Below are 15,000 nucleotides of genomic sequence, written 5' to 3'. Positions count from 1 at the left end.
TCATCTGGCCAATCTCCCCTGGCACCAACAAGGCATTTGCACCCACAGAACTGCCGCTCACTGGATATTTTCTCTTTTTCCGACCATCCTCTGTAAACCCTAGAGATGGTTGTGCGTGAAAATCCCAGTAGTTCAGCAGTTTCTAAAATACTCAGACCAACCCATCTGGCAACAACAACCATGCCACATTCAAAGTCTCTTAAATTATCTTTCTTTCCCATTCTGATGCTCAATTTGAACTGCAGCAGATCGTCTTGACTATGCATCGAGTTGCTGCCATGTGACTGGCTGATTAGAAATTTGCGTTAACGAGCAGTTGGACAGGTGTACCTAATAAAGTGGCCGATATATATATATATATATATATATATATATATATATATATATATATATATATATACACATATATATTTATATTTATATTTACATATATATATATATATATATATATATATATATATATATATATATACAGCCAGACTCTATTTTTATAAATTCTTTTTTTGCCATTTAAATTAGGAAATCCTGGACACGCCCCCTAATTATGAATGCAGATTTTTCCACAATTCAGTCACAGAGCTTTGGAAAACTTCCATCAAATGCCATTTAAGCAGGAAAGGGTGCATTTAGGCTTGTGAAGATTATTGTGGCAAAGTCAAATTTTGATAAGGACACAACTGAGCCAATCAGACAGAAACGCTTATGTTTGGTTAACTAGTAATTAAAGCATCAATCAGCCGCCGTCGCTTCATTTAGCCGTCGCTCCTGCCCAATGACATGCTAATCTCTGCTTGTTTTGACGCTGTCCGTTGCTTGAAACTTCGCCTTTCTCATTTCGTGACAACTAATCCCACTATAACCGTGTCGGCCACAGTTTAATCAGAACCGCGCAAAGATGCTTATGCATTTTAACTCTACTTTACACCAAGGGACAGCGTGTAATAAAAGTGCAAGGATTAACCTTTCGCTCCTCTTTTTAGTGGATCTGCTTTTGATTAAAAGATTAGTCTGCTGTTTGGGAAGACGTGGCACATGAAAGTAGTATTGATGTGTAGATTGGACTGGGATTACAGACCCAGACCAAATCCTGCTGTCAGGGCACTTTCATTATAGGGTTTGGCATGTAAACTGTTAAACAGTTTAGTGACCCGCTCACAAAATAATGGTTAGTATTATTAACATTTAAAGCATTTACAAACTATTAATTCAATTTTTTTTGCTTACTCAACAACTAATTTGCTGCTTATTAATAGTTATTAAGTTCATAGTTAGGTTTATTATTCGCAGCCTTTTCTCAATACTTTGTTGTTGCACCTCTTGCAGCAATTACAGCCTCAAGTCTTTTTGAAGCTTGGCTCACCTGTCTTTGGGAATTATTGCCCATTCCTCTTTGCAGTACCTTTCAAGCTCTATCAGGTTGGATAGGAAGCGACGGTGTACAGCCATTTTCAGATCTCTCCAGAGATGTTCAATAGAATTTAGATCTGGGCCCTGGCTGGGCCACTCAAACACATTCACCGAGTTGTTGAGAAGCCACTCCATTGATATTTTGGCGGTGTGCTTTAGGTCATTTTCCTGCTGGAAGATGAACCATCGCTCCAGTCTGAGGTCAAGAGCACTCTGAAGCAGGTTTTCATTCAGGATGTCTCTGTACATTGCTGCATTCATCTTTCCCTCTTTCCTCACTAGTCTTCCAGTTCCTGCTGCTGCAAAACATCCCTACAGCATGATGCTGCCACCACCATGCTTTACTGTAAGGATGGTATAAGCCTGGTGATGAGCGGTGTCTGGTTTTCTCCAAATGTAACACCTGGCGTTCACTCCAAAGAGTTCCATTTTAGTCTCATCAGACCAGAGAATTTAGTTTCTTATGGTCTGAGAGTCCTTCAGATGCCTTTTTGCAAATTCCAGGCGGAGTGTGGCTTCCGTCTGGCCACCCTACCATACAGGCCTGATTGGTGGATTGCTGCACGGATGGTTGTCCTTCTGTAAGATTCTCCTCTCTCCACAGAAGAACGCTTGAGCTCAGACAGAGTGACCATCGGGTTATTGATCACCTCCCTGACTTAGGCCCTTTCCCCCCCCGATCACTCAGCTTAGATGGCTGCCAGCTCTAGGAAGAGTCCTGCTGGTTCCAAACATCTTCCACTCATGGATGTTGGAGGCCGCTGTGCTCATTGGAACTTTCAGAGCAGCAGAAATGTTTCTGTAACCTTCCCCAGCCTTGTGCCTCGAGACAATCCTTTCTCAGGGGTCTACAGACAATTCCTTTGTCTTCATGCTTGGTTTGTGCTTTGACATGCACTGTCAACCCTGGGACCTTATATAGACAGGCGTATGCCTTTTCAAATCATGTCCAATCAACTAAATTGACCACAGGTGCACTCCAGTGAAGCTGCTGAAACATTTCAAGAATGAACAGTGCAAACAGAATGTACCTGAGATCAATTTAGAGCGGCATGACAAAGACTTTGAATACTGATGTACATGTGATTTTTCAGGTTTTTGATTTTTAATAAATTTGCAACAATTTCAAGAAAGTTTTTTTACCATTGCTATTATCGGGTATTGTGTGTAGAATTTTAAGGAAATAAATTTATTGAATCCATTTTGGAATAAGACTGTAACATAAACAAAAAAGGTGAAGCGCTATGAATATTTTCCTGAAGCACTGTATTTCTGAAATGACTTCTCGCACTTTAAATGACTTAATTTTGCTCATTAGAAATTGATTAGTTATTTTTTGCTCCTATGTATCTCAATTCTGAGCATGAAAATCTCCCAAACATTCCATTTTTTCCCTGATTTTATATACTGCATCCAGTAAACGTAATGCAAAAACATCATAACATTTGATATTCCACTCAGTAATATTGCATAAACACATTTGCTCTATGCTAAATAGCAAAAAGGTTCCCGTTTGCTTGAAAAAATGGCAACATATGCCATTTATTATTGAAATTCTTATAAATCCCTTATGGAGAGCAAGTAATAAATCTGTCACACACTCACTTGAAACATGATGAATATAGCATATAAAGCCATTTAGCCTGTGCGTGTGCCGCCCGTGACAGAAAGCTGACGACTGGGAGAGTTAAAAAGGATGGAAGGAGGAACACAAAGAGAAAAATGAGAAAGATGAGTCCAAATGTCTTGTCATTTTTTTCTTCCACTGAGAGAAAGCGCACTGGAGGGGGAGCAGGGGTTGCTCACTAGTGAGAGCACTTCAGTGTTCATTCACACGCACACACACACACACTGCACACACTGTCTGTTTTCCTGCTCTTCAGGATGATGCTTAAGGCTGGTGATCCGACAAGCGGAACCAGCTTTTACTGTCAACATCTTCATCTGGAGAAGAGAGAGGGAAAACAGGTGGACAAAGAGAAAAACAAAAAACAAAGATTTGATTATACAAGAAAGGCTCATTGGCAGGAGCTGTCGTTTTAGAGGTTATACGAGTTAGTACTGGTTTGGTACTGGTTCAGCTGGTTGATCTAGTAAATATAACTTTTCACTCTGGTCTTTAATATACCATAAAAAAATACACAAAATTTCATAAAAATACAGCATAAATGCTCATGAAATTGATTTGTAATGGTTTGTTTTTTAATATATATATATATATATATATATATATATATATATATATATATATATATATATATATATATATATATATATATATATATATATATATATATATTTATATATATATATATATATATAGTATATTACTATTATTTAATTTTATTTAATTATTTTTATTTAATAATTTTAATGTATTGATAGTTTTATTTTAATTTAATAACATTTTACTTTTTTATTTTTATTTTATTTAATGTAATTTGATTTTTATTTTAATGATTTTTTATTTAAAAGATTTCATTTAATTTGTAATAAAAATATTTTATTTATTTTTTATTTTATGTTATTTTATTTTATTTTATTTTTGATTTAGTTTTTAATTTTATTTTACAATTATTTTATTTTTTAATTTAAAACTTTTTATAAAAAATATTTAATTACATTTTTTATTTACCTTAATTTAATTTATATTATTATTATTTATTATATTTATTATATTTATTTATATTATTAAAAATATATATTTTATTTTATTTGAGCTATCATTAAATAATCATTAAACCACACTTACAATTAAATAATATAAAATAAAAAATATAATTAAAATGTTTAAAACACACACACACACACACACACACACACACACACACACACACACACACACACACACACATATATATATATATATATATATATATATATATATATATATATATATATATATATATATATATATATATATATATATATATATATATATATATAAATATACTTTTTTTTCTTATGTATTAAATTCATCAGCACTCCAAGGTGCTCAAGGTAAATAATTTAAGTCTAAAGACATTCAGGAAAAAAGGGAAATCTGAATGAATTATTCATCCATGAATTAATAGACATTAAATATTAATGAAAAGTATTCATTAAAGGTACTTTTTCTTTCCATAATATAATCTAACATGAGACAAAAAACATTTTATCCACATCAGATACTTCACCAAATGGACCATCATCCATCAGAGGTTGTCTATTTCACAGCAAAAGACCCATTTAGTTGTTTCCTTGACTTTCTTTGGCTCTTCGTGCACTTTCACGACGTCCATCAATACTTAAACACCTCCAGACCTTTTGTCCTCCCACAGTCTGCATGGGACGTCTGTTCTAAACGACCCAGGGGTAGAGACGGACCCTTCACCTCCAGCACTGAAGGGACAGCCCAAAGCCTCTTTATAATTTCATGATCTATCACTTGTAGACACACAACATGGCAGCTTTAATTATTTAGTTACCCCAGCAAGTGCTCTACTTCAGCTGGATGGGCGGACCGTCCCGCCACCAACTCTACTGTTGGCAGGCAGATTTGGATCTTGTTTACCACACTGAAAAGCTTGGAGGTTTAAAGACTTATAGCTCTATAGGTAGTTTGTTTCATTTTGGTGTGAAGCATGTTGGGTTTGTATAAGCCTCTACTGAAAATCTGTGAACTGGATTATTTTCCATTTGGATTTTTTTCCAATCATATAATATATACAGCGGTGACACGGTGGCTCAGTGGTTAGCACTGTCGCCTCACAGCAGGAAGGTCGCTGGTTTAATCCTCTGGCTAGGTCAATTTCAAGTCGTTTTGACATCATGGTAGTTTACAGGACAGTAATCAATTTTTGGTGTCTTTTAACAGCAGTGTTGGGTTTTAATTTGTTGTTATTTTGACATCACAGTAGTTTACAGGACAGTAATTGCTTTTTTACGTGTTTTTGGCAGTTTTAGGTGTCAATTTGATGTTATTTTGACTTAAAGGTAGTTTACAGGACTGTAATCGATTTTTGATCTTTTTATGTCAATGTTTGATTTTAATTTGATGTTGTTTTGACATCCCAGTATATTACAGGACGGTAATCAATTTTGAAGTTACGTTATTGTTAGATGTTAGTTTGAAGTTGTTTTGGCATAAAGGTTGTTTACAGGACAGTAATCAATTTTTTTTTTTACATGTTTAATCATTGTTAGATGTCAATTTGATGTTGTTTTGACTTCACGGTACTTTACAGGACAGTAATCAATTATTTACATGTTACGTCATTGTTAGATGTTAATTTGATGTTGTTTTGACATCACAGTAGTTTACAGGACGGTAATAGATTTTTTACATGTTACATCATTGTTAGATATTAATTTGATGTTTTGACATTACGGTAGTTTACAGGAAGATAATCGATTTTGGTGAAAGTCTTTTTACGTCAATGTAAAATGTCAATTTTATGTTGTTTTGACATCGCGGTACTTTACAGGACATTAATACATTTTTTTACATCTTAAATCATTTTCCCAGAGATGGGTTGCGGCTGGAAGGGCATCTGCTGCGTAAAAAACTTGCTGGATAAGTTGGCGGTTCATTCCGCTGTGGCGAGCCCGGATAAATAAAGGGACTAAGCCGACAAGTAAATGAATGAATGACATCTTACATCATTGTTAGATTTTAATTTGATTTTGTTTTGACATAAAGGTACTGTCACAAGAACAAAGTTTTTTCTTTTTACAAGAAAAAAAAATCAATTTTTGGCATTATATTATTGTTAGATGTCAATTTCAATTTCAATTAGATGTCGTTATGACATCATGGTAGTTTACAGGACGGTAATAGATTTTTTTACATGTTACGTCATTGTTAGATGTTAGTTTGATGTTGTTTAGACATCACTGTAGTTTACAGGACGGTAATCGATTTTTGGTGTCTTTTTACGTCAATGATAGATGTCAATTTGATGTTGTTTTGACATCACTGTAGTTTACAGGACAGTTATCGATTTTTTACATGTTACGTCATTGTTAGATGTTAATTTAATGTTGTTTTGACATACAGTAGTTTACAAAAAAGTAATCGATTTTAGGCGTATTTTTTACATCAATGTTTGATGTTAATTTGATGTTGTTTTGACATCACTGTAGTTTACAGAAAGGTAATAATTTTTTGACATTTTTTGTGTCAATGTCAGACGTCTGTTTGATATTGTTTTGACATCACAGTAGTTTACAGGCCAGCAATTACTTTTTTGCATGTTTTTTATGTCAGTTTTAGATGTCAATTTGATGTCAATTTGATGTCAATTTTTAGATGTCAATTTGACAGGACGTTAATCGATTTTTGACATTACATCATTTAGACATAAAGGTAGTTTACAGAAAGGTAATCGTTTTTTGACATTTTTAATGTCAATGTTAGACGTCAATTTGATGTTGTTTTGACATCAGTAATCTATTTTGACATTTATTTTACGCAAACATTAGATTTTTTGATGTTGTTTTGACATAAAAGGTGCCCACTGAAAACTCTGAAAAATCATTTTTGTACATTCTTGACACATTTGTGTTGATCATTGATTAATGGGATCAATTTATATATACTGCCCTCCTTCCTCAAGGCCTAAACCTCATCCATCCCCATTGTTCGCCTCATCTCCTCCATCCAGTGGCCACAAGTCACGTCCCAGCGAGAGTTACGTCTCCAGGCAGAGTAATCCATATGGAAGAATCCCTTTTCTGGGCTGCACGCTCAAGGCTACACATGCTTTATCAACCCAGTGTGAGTGTGTGTTTATTCCCAGTCGGGGAATTGGACACACTCACAGAGGAACACACTCATAATGCTTCAATGATGCAGTGACGGAAGGCTTGAGATGTGGGGGAAGGTTTCTCGATCCCCCTTTTTTTTTAAATGCTGATCTCGAGCATGTTGTGTCTGCTGAAGCCAGTCAGACAGACAGCGACTAGACGGATGACCCCTTTACAGACACTGCAATAAGACGCACTCAGCCGTCCAACTCTGTGGCAAAGAATTGTGGCAGTTCATGGATAACGATGAAGAGGAAGACAGAGGTTAAATGAGAGGGAAGATAATAGACCAATCAACGAGAGTGAACATATCATAGATACTAGAAGAGATGGCAATATATAAGGGCAAAAAGTGAACAAGCTTATAGTCTGATTATAAATTGAATATTTATTTTGAAAAAGACACAAGGCTGCAAAAGGCTTGTCATAAGCATCTCATCGATGATTATTTACACAGTTGGCATTAGGAAGAACATATAAACGTGATCTGACTAACTTCTAGCAGCTAAATGTGTCTGGAAAAATATTCAAAGGCTTTTATTCTCATAAACCGCGCGGACGTAAAAGCATCTGACTGTTGTGATTGGCTAAAACGGACGTCTCACGTCAGCACGTTCTAGATGTGCAAACGCTTATTCCGTCAATCTTCCTTCTGCATTCACACAGCGCAGCATTCCGGCAAATTGCCAGTAATGTTACAACTTCTCTTTCCGGAAAATAGCCAGAACGAATTTACCGGTATTTTCAAAAAGGACCTGTTCACACATACAACCTTTCCGGAAAATTGCCGGTAATTTTCCGGAAAGGTCTGTATGTGTGAAAGGGGCTAATGTGTGTTGCACAGAGAAACAAGACAGCTGGTTTAACTTTTATTTTGCTTTGTTTGACTTTCTCTCTCAATCCTGTTGACGGTCAATAGAACAATTTGTAATGGACAAACTGCAGTTTGATACTAATTTCGTCTTGCTATGTTTGATTAAAAATTGACATGCTAAACACATATTTATTTTGAATGTGTATCAATTAAACCATCAGAAATGATCAACCGAATCATGCCACAAATCTTTGATGATCACTCAATGCTGCTTTTAAAAAGTTTAGGAATATTGTTAATTTATTTAAACAGTCATAATTCTTCCTAAACCTTTGTCATGATAGCATTATATAATCTTATTCTCACGCACGTCATGTTTTTTTTATTTTTTCCTCAATTTTGGAGTCATTTCACTTATCTGACAACCATCCGACTCTGCATGGGAAGTTGCTTTCTTATCTATGGTGATTTTTCACTGGTCTACAGTTTAATCTAGCTCTTATCATGCTTTACAGAGAAACTGTAGGATCTCTTGTGGTTCTGAGGTATTTGAACTAGAGAGTGAGGTTTATCACAGCATTTTTTAAAGTCCCCACCTTTAATTTACTCTGTGTTTTAAAGCCTGTCTTTGGAAAAGAAAGAAAAAATGTTTACATTTACTGAAGCCACATTTTCTGAGGAGTGTTGCTAAGCAACTACTGGTTGTTAAGATGTTGCTAGGGTGTTGTAGTTGCAGGATACGCTTATAGCTTGGCACCCTACTTTAATATATGTCTATGATTTTGTCATCTGCAGGGGTAAAAAAAAGATCATCTTTCCTCATAGGTTGACATTTCATTACTGTTCAGGTCGCGAAACAAGTGGCACAGTTTAATACGGGATATATGTTTGAGTACAGTATGACGCAAGTTCTCAGTGCGTTTCTAAAGAAGAATATCATTCATTCATTCATTCAATTTATTTTCGGTTTAGTCTGTTTATTCATCTGAGGTCACCACAGTGGAATGAACCACCAACTTATCCAGCATATATTTTACACCCATCACCCATCACAGGGAAACATACACACTCACACACACACACTACGGATCAATTTAGCCTACCCAATTCACCTATTAAGCATGTCTTTGGACTGTGGGGGAAACTGGGTCACCCGGAGGAAATCCACGTCAACACAGGGAGAACATGCAAACTCCACACAGAAATGCCTACTGACCCAGCCGAGGCTCGAACTAGAAACCTTCTTACTGTGAGGTTATCGTTTTAAGCACTGCATCACCATGTAGCCCTAAAGAGGAATTTGTTTTTGTGAAAAAAAGAGGTTTCATTGAACAGTTTCCCAAAAGTAATCAGTGCTGTTTGTTTTCTTTCTTTTGCAGATTTTCCATGCCAACACTGACCCGTCGGAGGTGGTTTTGAATCGTATCCCTCAGCCTGTTCTGGCCCGCTTTGTCCGCATTCGACCACAGACGTGGAACAATGGCATTGCACTGCGCTTTGAGCTTTATGGCTGCCAGATTACAGGTGAATGTTTATTTTCGCATCATCTCTTTTCATTATACCATACATATCATATGATACATCTTTCAAGAGTTCACACTTAGCTGATGATTGATAATAAAGCTAGTTTGGCGTGCTGTCCTGGGAGAGAGCCCTGAGCTTATAAGATCCTCGAGCCCTGGGCGCTCTCCCGTTGCAAGGCGAGAGGGGAGTTTGTTTGGCACAGCATGCCAAACAAGCTTTATAATCAATCATCAGCTGTGTGAACTCTTGAACTTAAAAAACCAATGCAGTATATGTCACCTTTAAGTAAACCTCAAGTATTCCTCTTAAAATAATATGAAATTTATTCTTATGTTTATTTAGATTTTTATAAATCTTTATAATTTATAAAAAGTCAAAAAAGAAGTACAGCATTTATTTTTGTTGTTGTTTTGTCATGTTGATCAATATCCAAATGTAATACAGTCAACCTTACAGAGGTAATCTTTCTTTTTTTAACCTCAAATTTACAGCGAAGCCAGTGGCAGTGTCCTAAATCAAATGCACCCCAACACTCTCAAAAATAAAGGTACAAGAGTTTTCACTGTGGTGGTACCTTTTCAAAAGGTACAAATTTGTACCTGAAAGGTCCATATTAATACCTCAAGGGTACATATTAGTACCTAAAAAGTACAAAAGTTTTCCTCTTAAAATATGAAGGTACTAATATGTACTTTTGAGGTACCAGTATGAACCTTTTGAGTACAAACGTGTACCTTTTGACAAGGGACCACCAAAGTGACAAGATGCATAACTTTATTTCTGAGAGTGTAATATATAATATTCAACTGCTAGTTCATAATTTATAATGTAATATGTCTAAACTCCATTCAAACTACCCGTTAAAACATATAAAACATAGTACATAGTACACTGTAAAAACGTACATGATCAATTAGTCCTGACAGCATTTATTTTTAAGTCATTGTAACTTAAGTTAATCATGTTTTAACTTATTTTTATAAGTTACACAAGCTGTTTTAAGTCAGTTTAACATAATATAAGTTCAATGGACTTAATTCGATTTAGCTTGAAAATTTAAGGTGACCAGAACTTTTACAGTGATAGGTTTACATTGTAATTAATGTAATTGCAGCACCTATTTAAACACATTTTGCACACATTGTGAGAGCGTTCATCATTTGAAGGCTCATTGTCTTTTTTTTTGTCAGATGCTCCTTGTTCAGAGCTCCAGGGAATGTTGTCAGGACTCCTCCCGGACTCCCAGATCTCAGCCTCCTCAATGCGGGACCTCCACTGGAGCCCTGGAGCGGCTCGTCTGGTGGCCAGTCGATCAGGATGGTTTCCCAGTCCTGCTCAGCCTATAGCTGGAGAAGAGTGGCTCCAGGTGGACCTCGGGACACCCCGGACGGTGCGTGGAGTGATAACTCAAGGAGCGCGGAGTGGTGATGGAGGAACCAGCTCAGAGAACCGGGCTTTCGTACGGAAGTACCGCCTCGCACACAGCCTGAACGGGAAAGACTGGAACTTTGTAATAGATAGCAAGACTAGCATGCCTAAGGTATAACATCTGTCCAATGCATACTCTTAAAGTGTCCCTATAATGCTTTTTATTGTTTATTATTATCTATTGAAGCAGCAAAAGAAAAAGAAGTAGAATTATATAAGTAGAACATATATAAATGACACCACTTCATCAAAACACCTGACAGCGGTTGGGATAAAGGATCATCTAAATCTCTATGTGGATCACCGGGGCTTTACTAGTCTCACTGAATGTGCTCTTAAGTGTTCTAATGGTATTATTTAGTGGATGTCCTTCATGATCTTTAATTTAGCTCTTGATCTCTTTTTTACAGTCGCCTCAAGTGAATCAGGATTAAACCAATAATAATTGTATCGATCCTGTTTCTTTCAAGGCAATAACAAGGCAATAACATTGTTGTCTCCTAAATTAAAGAAATGATTAATCACTTAACTGACTTAAATCTATTAAATTGATTAATTAGTTATTGAAAAAATTATGGGATAATTGGGGTATTGGGGTTGGTGATATTAATAAGGTAGGATGATGGATTTATAGAATGTAATTATACAATATGTCGCTAAACTGAATATTATTAAAATTCTCCACATGTCTGAGGAATTTTGAATAAATCAGATGAATCATTAATTTAATGTTTCGTTCATAAGAGAATGGTTTACATAATTCCTGAATGAATCAGTTGTTTGAACCAGTCAATTTAATAAATGGCAATTTATATGTATATATTATAATATATTATTATTATTATTTTTATTTATTTATTTATTTATTTTAATTTTTAGCAATTTAAAAAATAATTTATTTTGTTGGTTTAAAGCCCTGTTTAGAACTACTGAAAAGAGTCATTTTGAATCAATTGATAAATTATGTGAATCATTTACTGGACACTCGCTCCAACTGGGTTGCCGCCTGAAGGGTATCCGCTGTGTAAAGCATATACTGGATGGGTAGGTGGTTCATTCCGCTTTGGTGACGCCTGATGAATAAAAGAACTAAGCCGAAGGAAAATTAATAAATAAATAAATACGCATATATATATATATATATATATATATATATATATATATATATATATATATATATATATATATATATATATATATATATATATATATATATATATATATATATATATATATATCATTACATTTAAAAAATATTAATTTAAATATAATAATTTTTTCATTTTTATAAATTTAAAGAACAATATAGGCGGTTCATTTTGCTGTAGCGACCCCATATTAATAAAGGGACTAAGCTGATAAGAAAATGAATGAAACACTAATATATTTTATTGGTTTAAAGGCCTGTTCAGAACTGCTGAAATGAGTCATTTTGAATCAATTGATAGATTATGTGAATCATTTATCTGACACTCGCTCTAACTGGATCGTTTGAATCAGTGAGTCCAGTTATGGCTGTTATTTTCATGTTAACTTATCTTTAATTCTGACAGCCATGACAGTCTAGTTTAATTGTGTTTAATTAAATTTTTATATTTGGGACATTTCAGTGTCATTTCTGCCACGTTCATTTATAACCATGCTTTTCTCATACTATTTTCTTGGATTGTCCAGTAGGGAATCATTCCAAAATGGGACACGAGGCATACTATCTAAACTATTTTACCTTTATAGGATAGCTATACTTCTTATACATGTTCAGACGTCTAAATTCCCTAACCTCTATTTCACTGCAGCTGTTTGAGGGGAACACGAACTACGACACCCCAGAGCTGCGTCGGTTTGAGGAGCTGCCAGCTCAGTTTATCCGCATCTATCCAGAGCGCTGGTCTCCGGCAGGCATCGGAATGAGAATGGAAGTATTGGGCTGCAACCTGCCAGGTAAGACACAGTCCTCAGGTACATCGCTGTTGTCAAATCATAAGCAGAATTACTTGTTGATGATTGGGCAGTTCCAGTTGTACGCTGGAAATTTATTCGCAGTCTACACGCCGACACTGAGCTGCACCGTCAGCTGAAATCTATTGCAGCACCAACAAATGTTTTTATTTATTTTTTTGGTCGGGAGAAGTAAAGCGAAAAAAATGGATAGACTGATGTGAAGAGAAAATAGAAACATGGAAACAGTAATAGTCTCTAAGAGAAGCGGATGGGGGAAAACAAGCATTAGATATCGGTGGCTGGCTGAGTGTTGTAAGGAAGAAGCTTACTTCTCAGTGTTGTGTGCTGTTTAGCACTTCTGCTAGGAAAGCTTTGAGTTTGGTAAGATTATTTTATATAATAAAAAAACTCTAATATTATGGAAAAATTGATTTGTACTGTTAAATGAAATCTATCCCAGCATTTACTGCAGAATTTACAGCATCATTACTCGCCATCATTCTTAAGAAATTATTTGAATTGGTTTGTTTTATTTATTTTGAACAGAAAAATCATACACAACAATTATTTAAAAAAAAATAGAATTCAACATGGTTGAAATGGAGCAGGATGAAGTGCAATCTTATTATTTTTGCACCCTATTAATACACACATCATTCGTTTATTACTTCAATGTACTGTATTTCTTCTTTTACGTATCTCTTCTTTTTACATGAGATACATTTTGTTCTTTTTCAATCACCTCTATTAATCATTATCTTTCTTTAATAACATATATTTAAACAATTTTTAATTGATCAATATCCTGGCGTTGTTTGAGAATCTGTTCCTGACTGTTCCATAATTTCACACCATATACAGACATACAAAATTTTTTAACTTGTTTTGAAACTCCTAAGATTTTGTTCTTCTCTCTGATTATATCCCCTGTGAATGTGTTTTTATTGTGGTTTGATGGCACATTTCTTATTATTATCATTATGAAAACAGGTTATAAGTAGGCCCACAAGGAATCTGCGCATGCAGAAATCCACAGATTTACACAGATTTTTAGCCCATCATTGAGTCTATGTATTTACTTGTTTAAATGTGTTCAAGTTTATATTTATTCACTATTTAAATTCATTATTTTCATTTCATATATTAAGTTTTTAGTTATGATAATCCTAAAATAATTCCGCATAAATCCGCAGATTTTTTTATAAAATTCTCTGCAGATTTTGTCTGACCCTGGTTATAAGCAATAGTACCATTAAAAATAGTATGTTTTTCCCAACTTTTATAAAAATGTATTCATCCAGGACATTTCAAATGTGCCATAAGTGTATAAAGTAAAGAATAGACTATTAAAATATTTGAATCTGCTATTTTGAGTCATATTTACAGCATTGAAAATAAGTATTAAACTTATCACCATTTTTCTCAGGAAACATGCTTCGAAAGGTGCTCTTGACTTGAAATTTTCAGATGTTGATAGCAACCAAAGAAATCCATATACGCAAAGAAAACAAATCTAATCTACTTTAGAAATAAAGTTATGTGTAATAAAATGAAATGACACTGGGAAAAAGTAGTGAACACATGAAGAAAGGGAGGTGTAGAAAGGCATGGAAAGCCCAGACAGCAGCTGAAATCTCTCAGTAGTTCTTAAGCAACTCTCCCCTTCATCATTGTAAATAAATACCAGCTGCTTCAGTCTAACATCTACATAAGCAGGATGATGAAGATGAAACCAGAGTGGACATTTCAGCAAGACAATGATCCAAAACACAGCCGAGGAAACTCTCAAATGCTTTCAGAGAAATAAAATCAAGCTGTAGAATGGCCCAGGTAATCACCTGATCTGAATCCAATAGAAAATACAAATTAAAGATCATATTTGATAGACGAGACCCACCGAACCAACAAGATTTTTACACTCTATTGAAGTCTGTGAAAAACTCCCACCTGAGCAATACATGTGACTTCATTCTCCACATGAGAGGCATCTTTAAGCTGCCATCACCAAATAAACCTTTTAAATAAAGTATTAAATACATTTTAGTAGTTCAGTACTTCTCCGTTTTTCAGATTTCCTTGTTTTGTTTATTTTTTTGGTT

General features: G+C 34.9%; 1 protein-coding gene across 4 annotated transcripts in view; it reads left to right on the top strand.

The window, feature by feature from the left end:
- The window catches only part of nrp2a (neuropilin 2a), a 135,853-nt gene that overhangs the window by 78,262 nt on the left and 42,591 nt on the right, over nucleotides 1-15,000 (top strand). For all 4 annotated transcript variants that reach the window (XR_015475631.1, XM_087235393.1, NM_212965.1 and 1 more), the window contains 3 exon segments: nucleotides 9,388-9,532; nucleotides 10,723-11,072; nucleotides 12,757-12,901. Coding sequence is in view for 3 of the 4 variants with exons in the window: in XM_087235393.1 (XP_087091519.1) it covers nucleotides 9,388-9,532; nucleotides 10,723-11,072; nucleotides 12,757-12,901 (640 nt within the window). In the remaining variant the exon portion in view is untranslated.

The sequence above is a fragment of the Danio rerio genome, chromosome 1 (genome assembly GCF_052040795.2).
Source record: "Danio rerio strain M-AB ecotype USA chromosome 1, GRCz13ab, whole genome shotgun sequence".
Classification (NCBI taxonomy): Eukaryota; Metazoa; Chordata; class Actinopteri; order Cypriniformes; family Danionidae; genus Danio; species Danio rerio.
The sequence above is the reverse complement of the archived record's forward strand: the minus strand, read 5'-3'. Positions and strand labels throughout refer to the sequence as shown.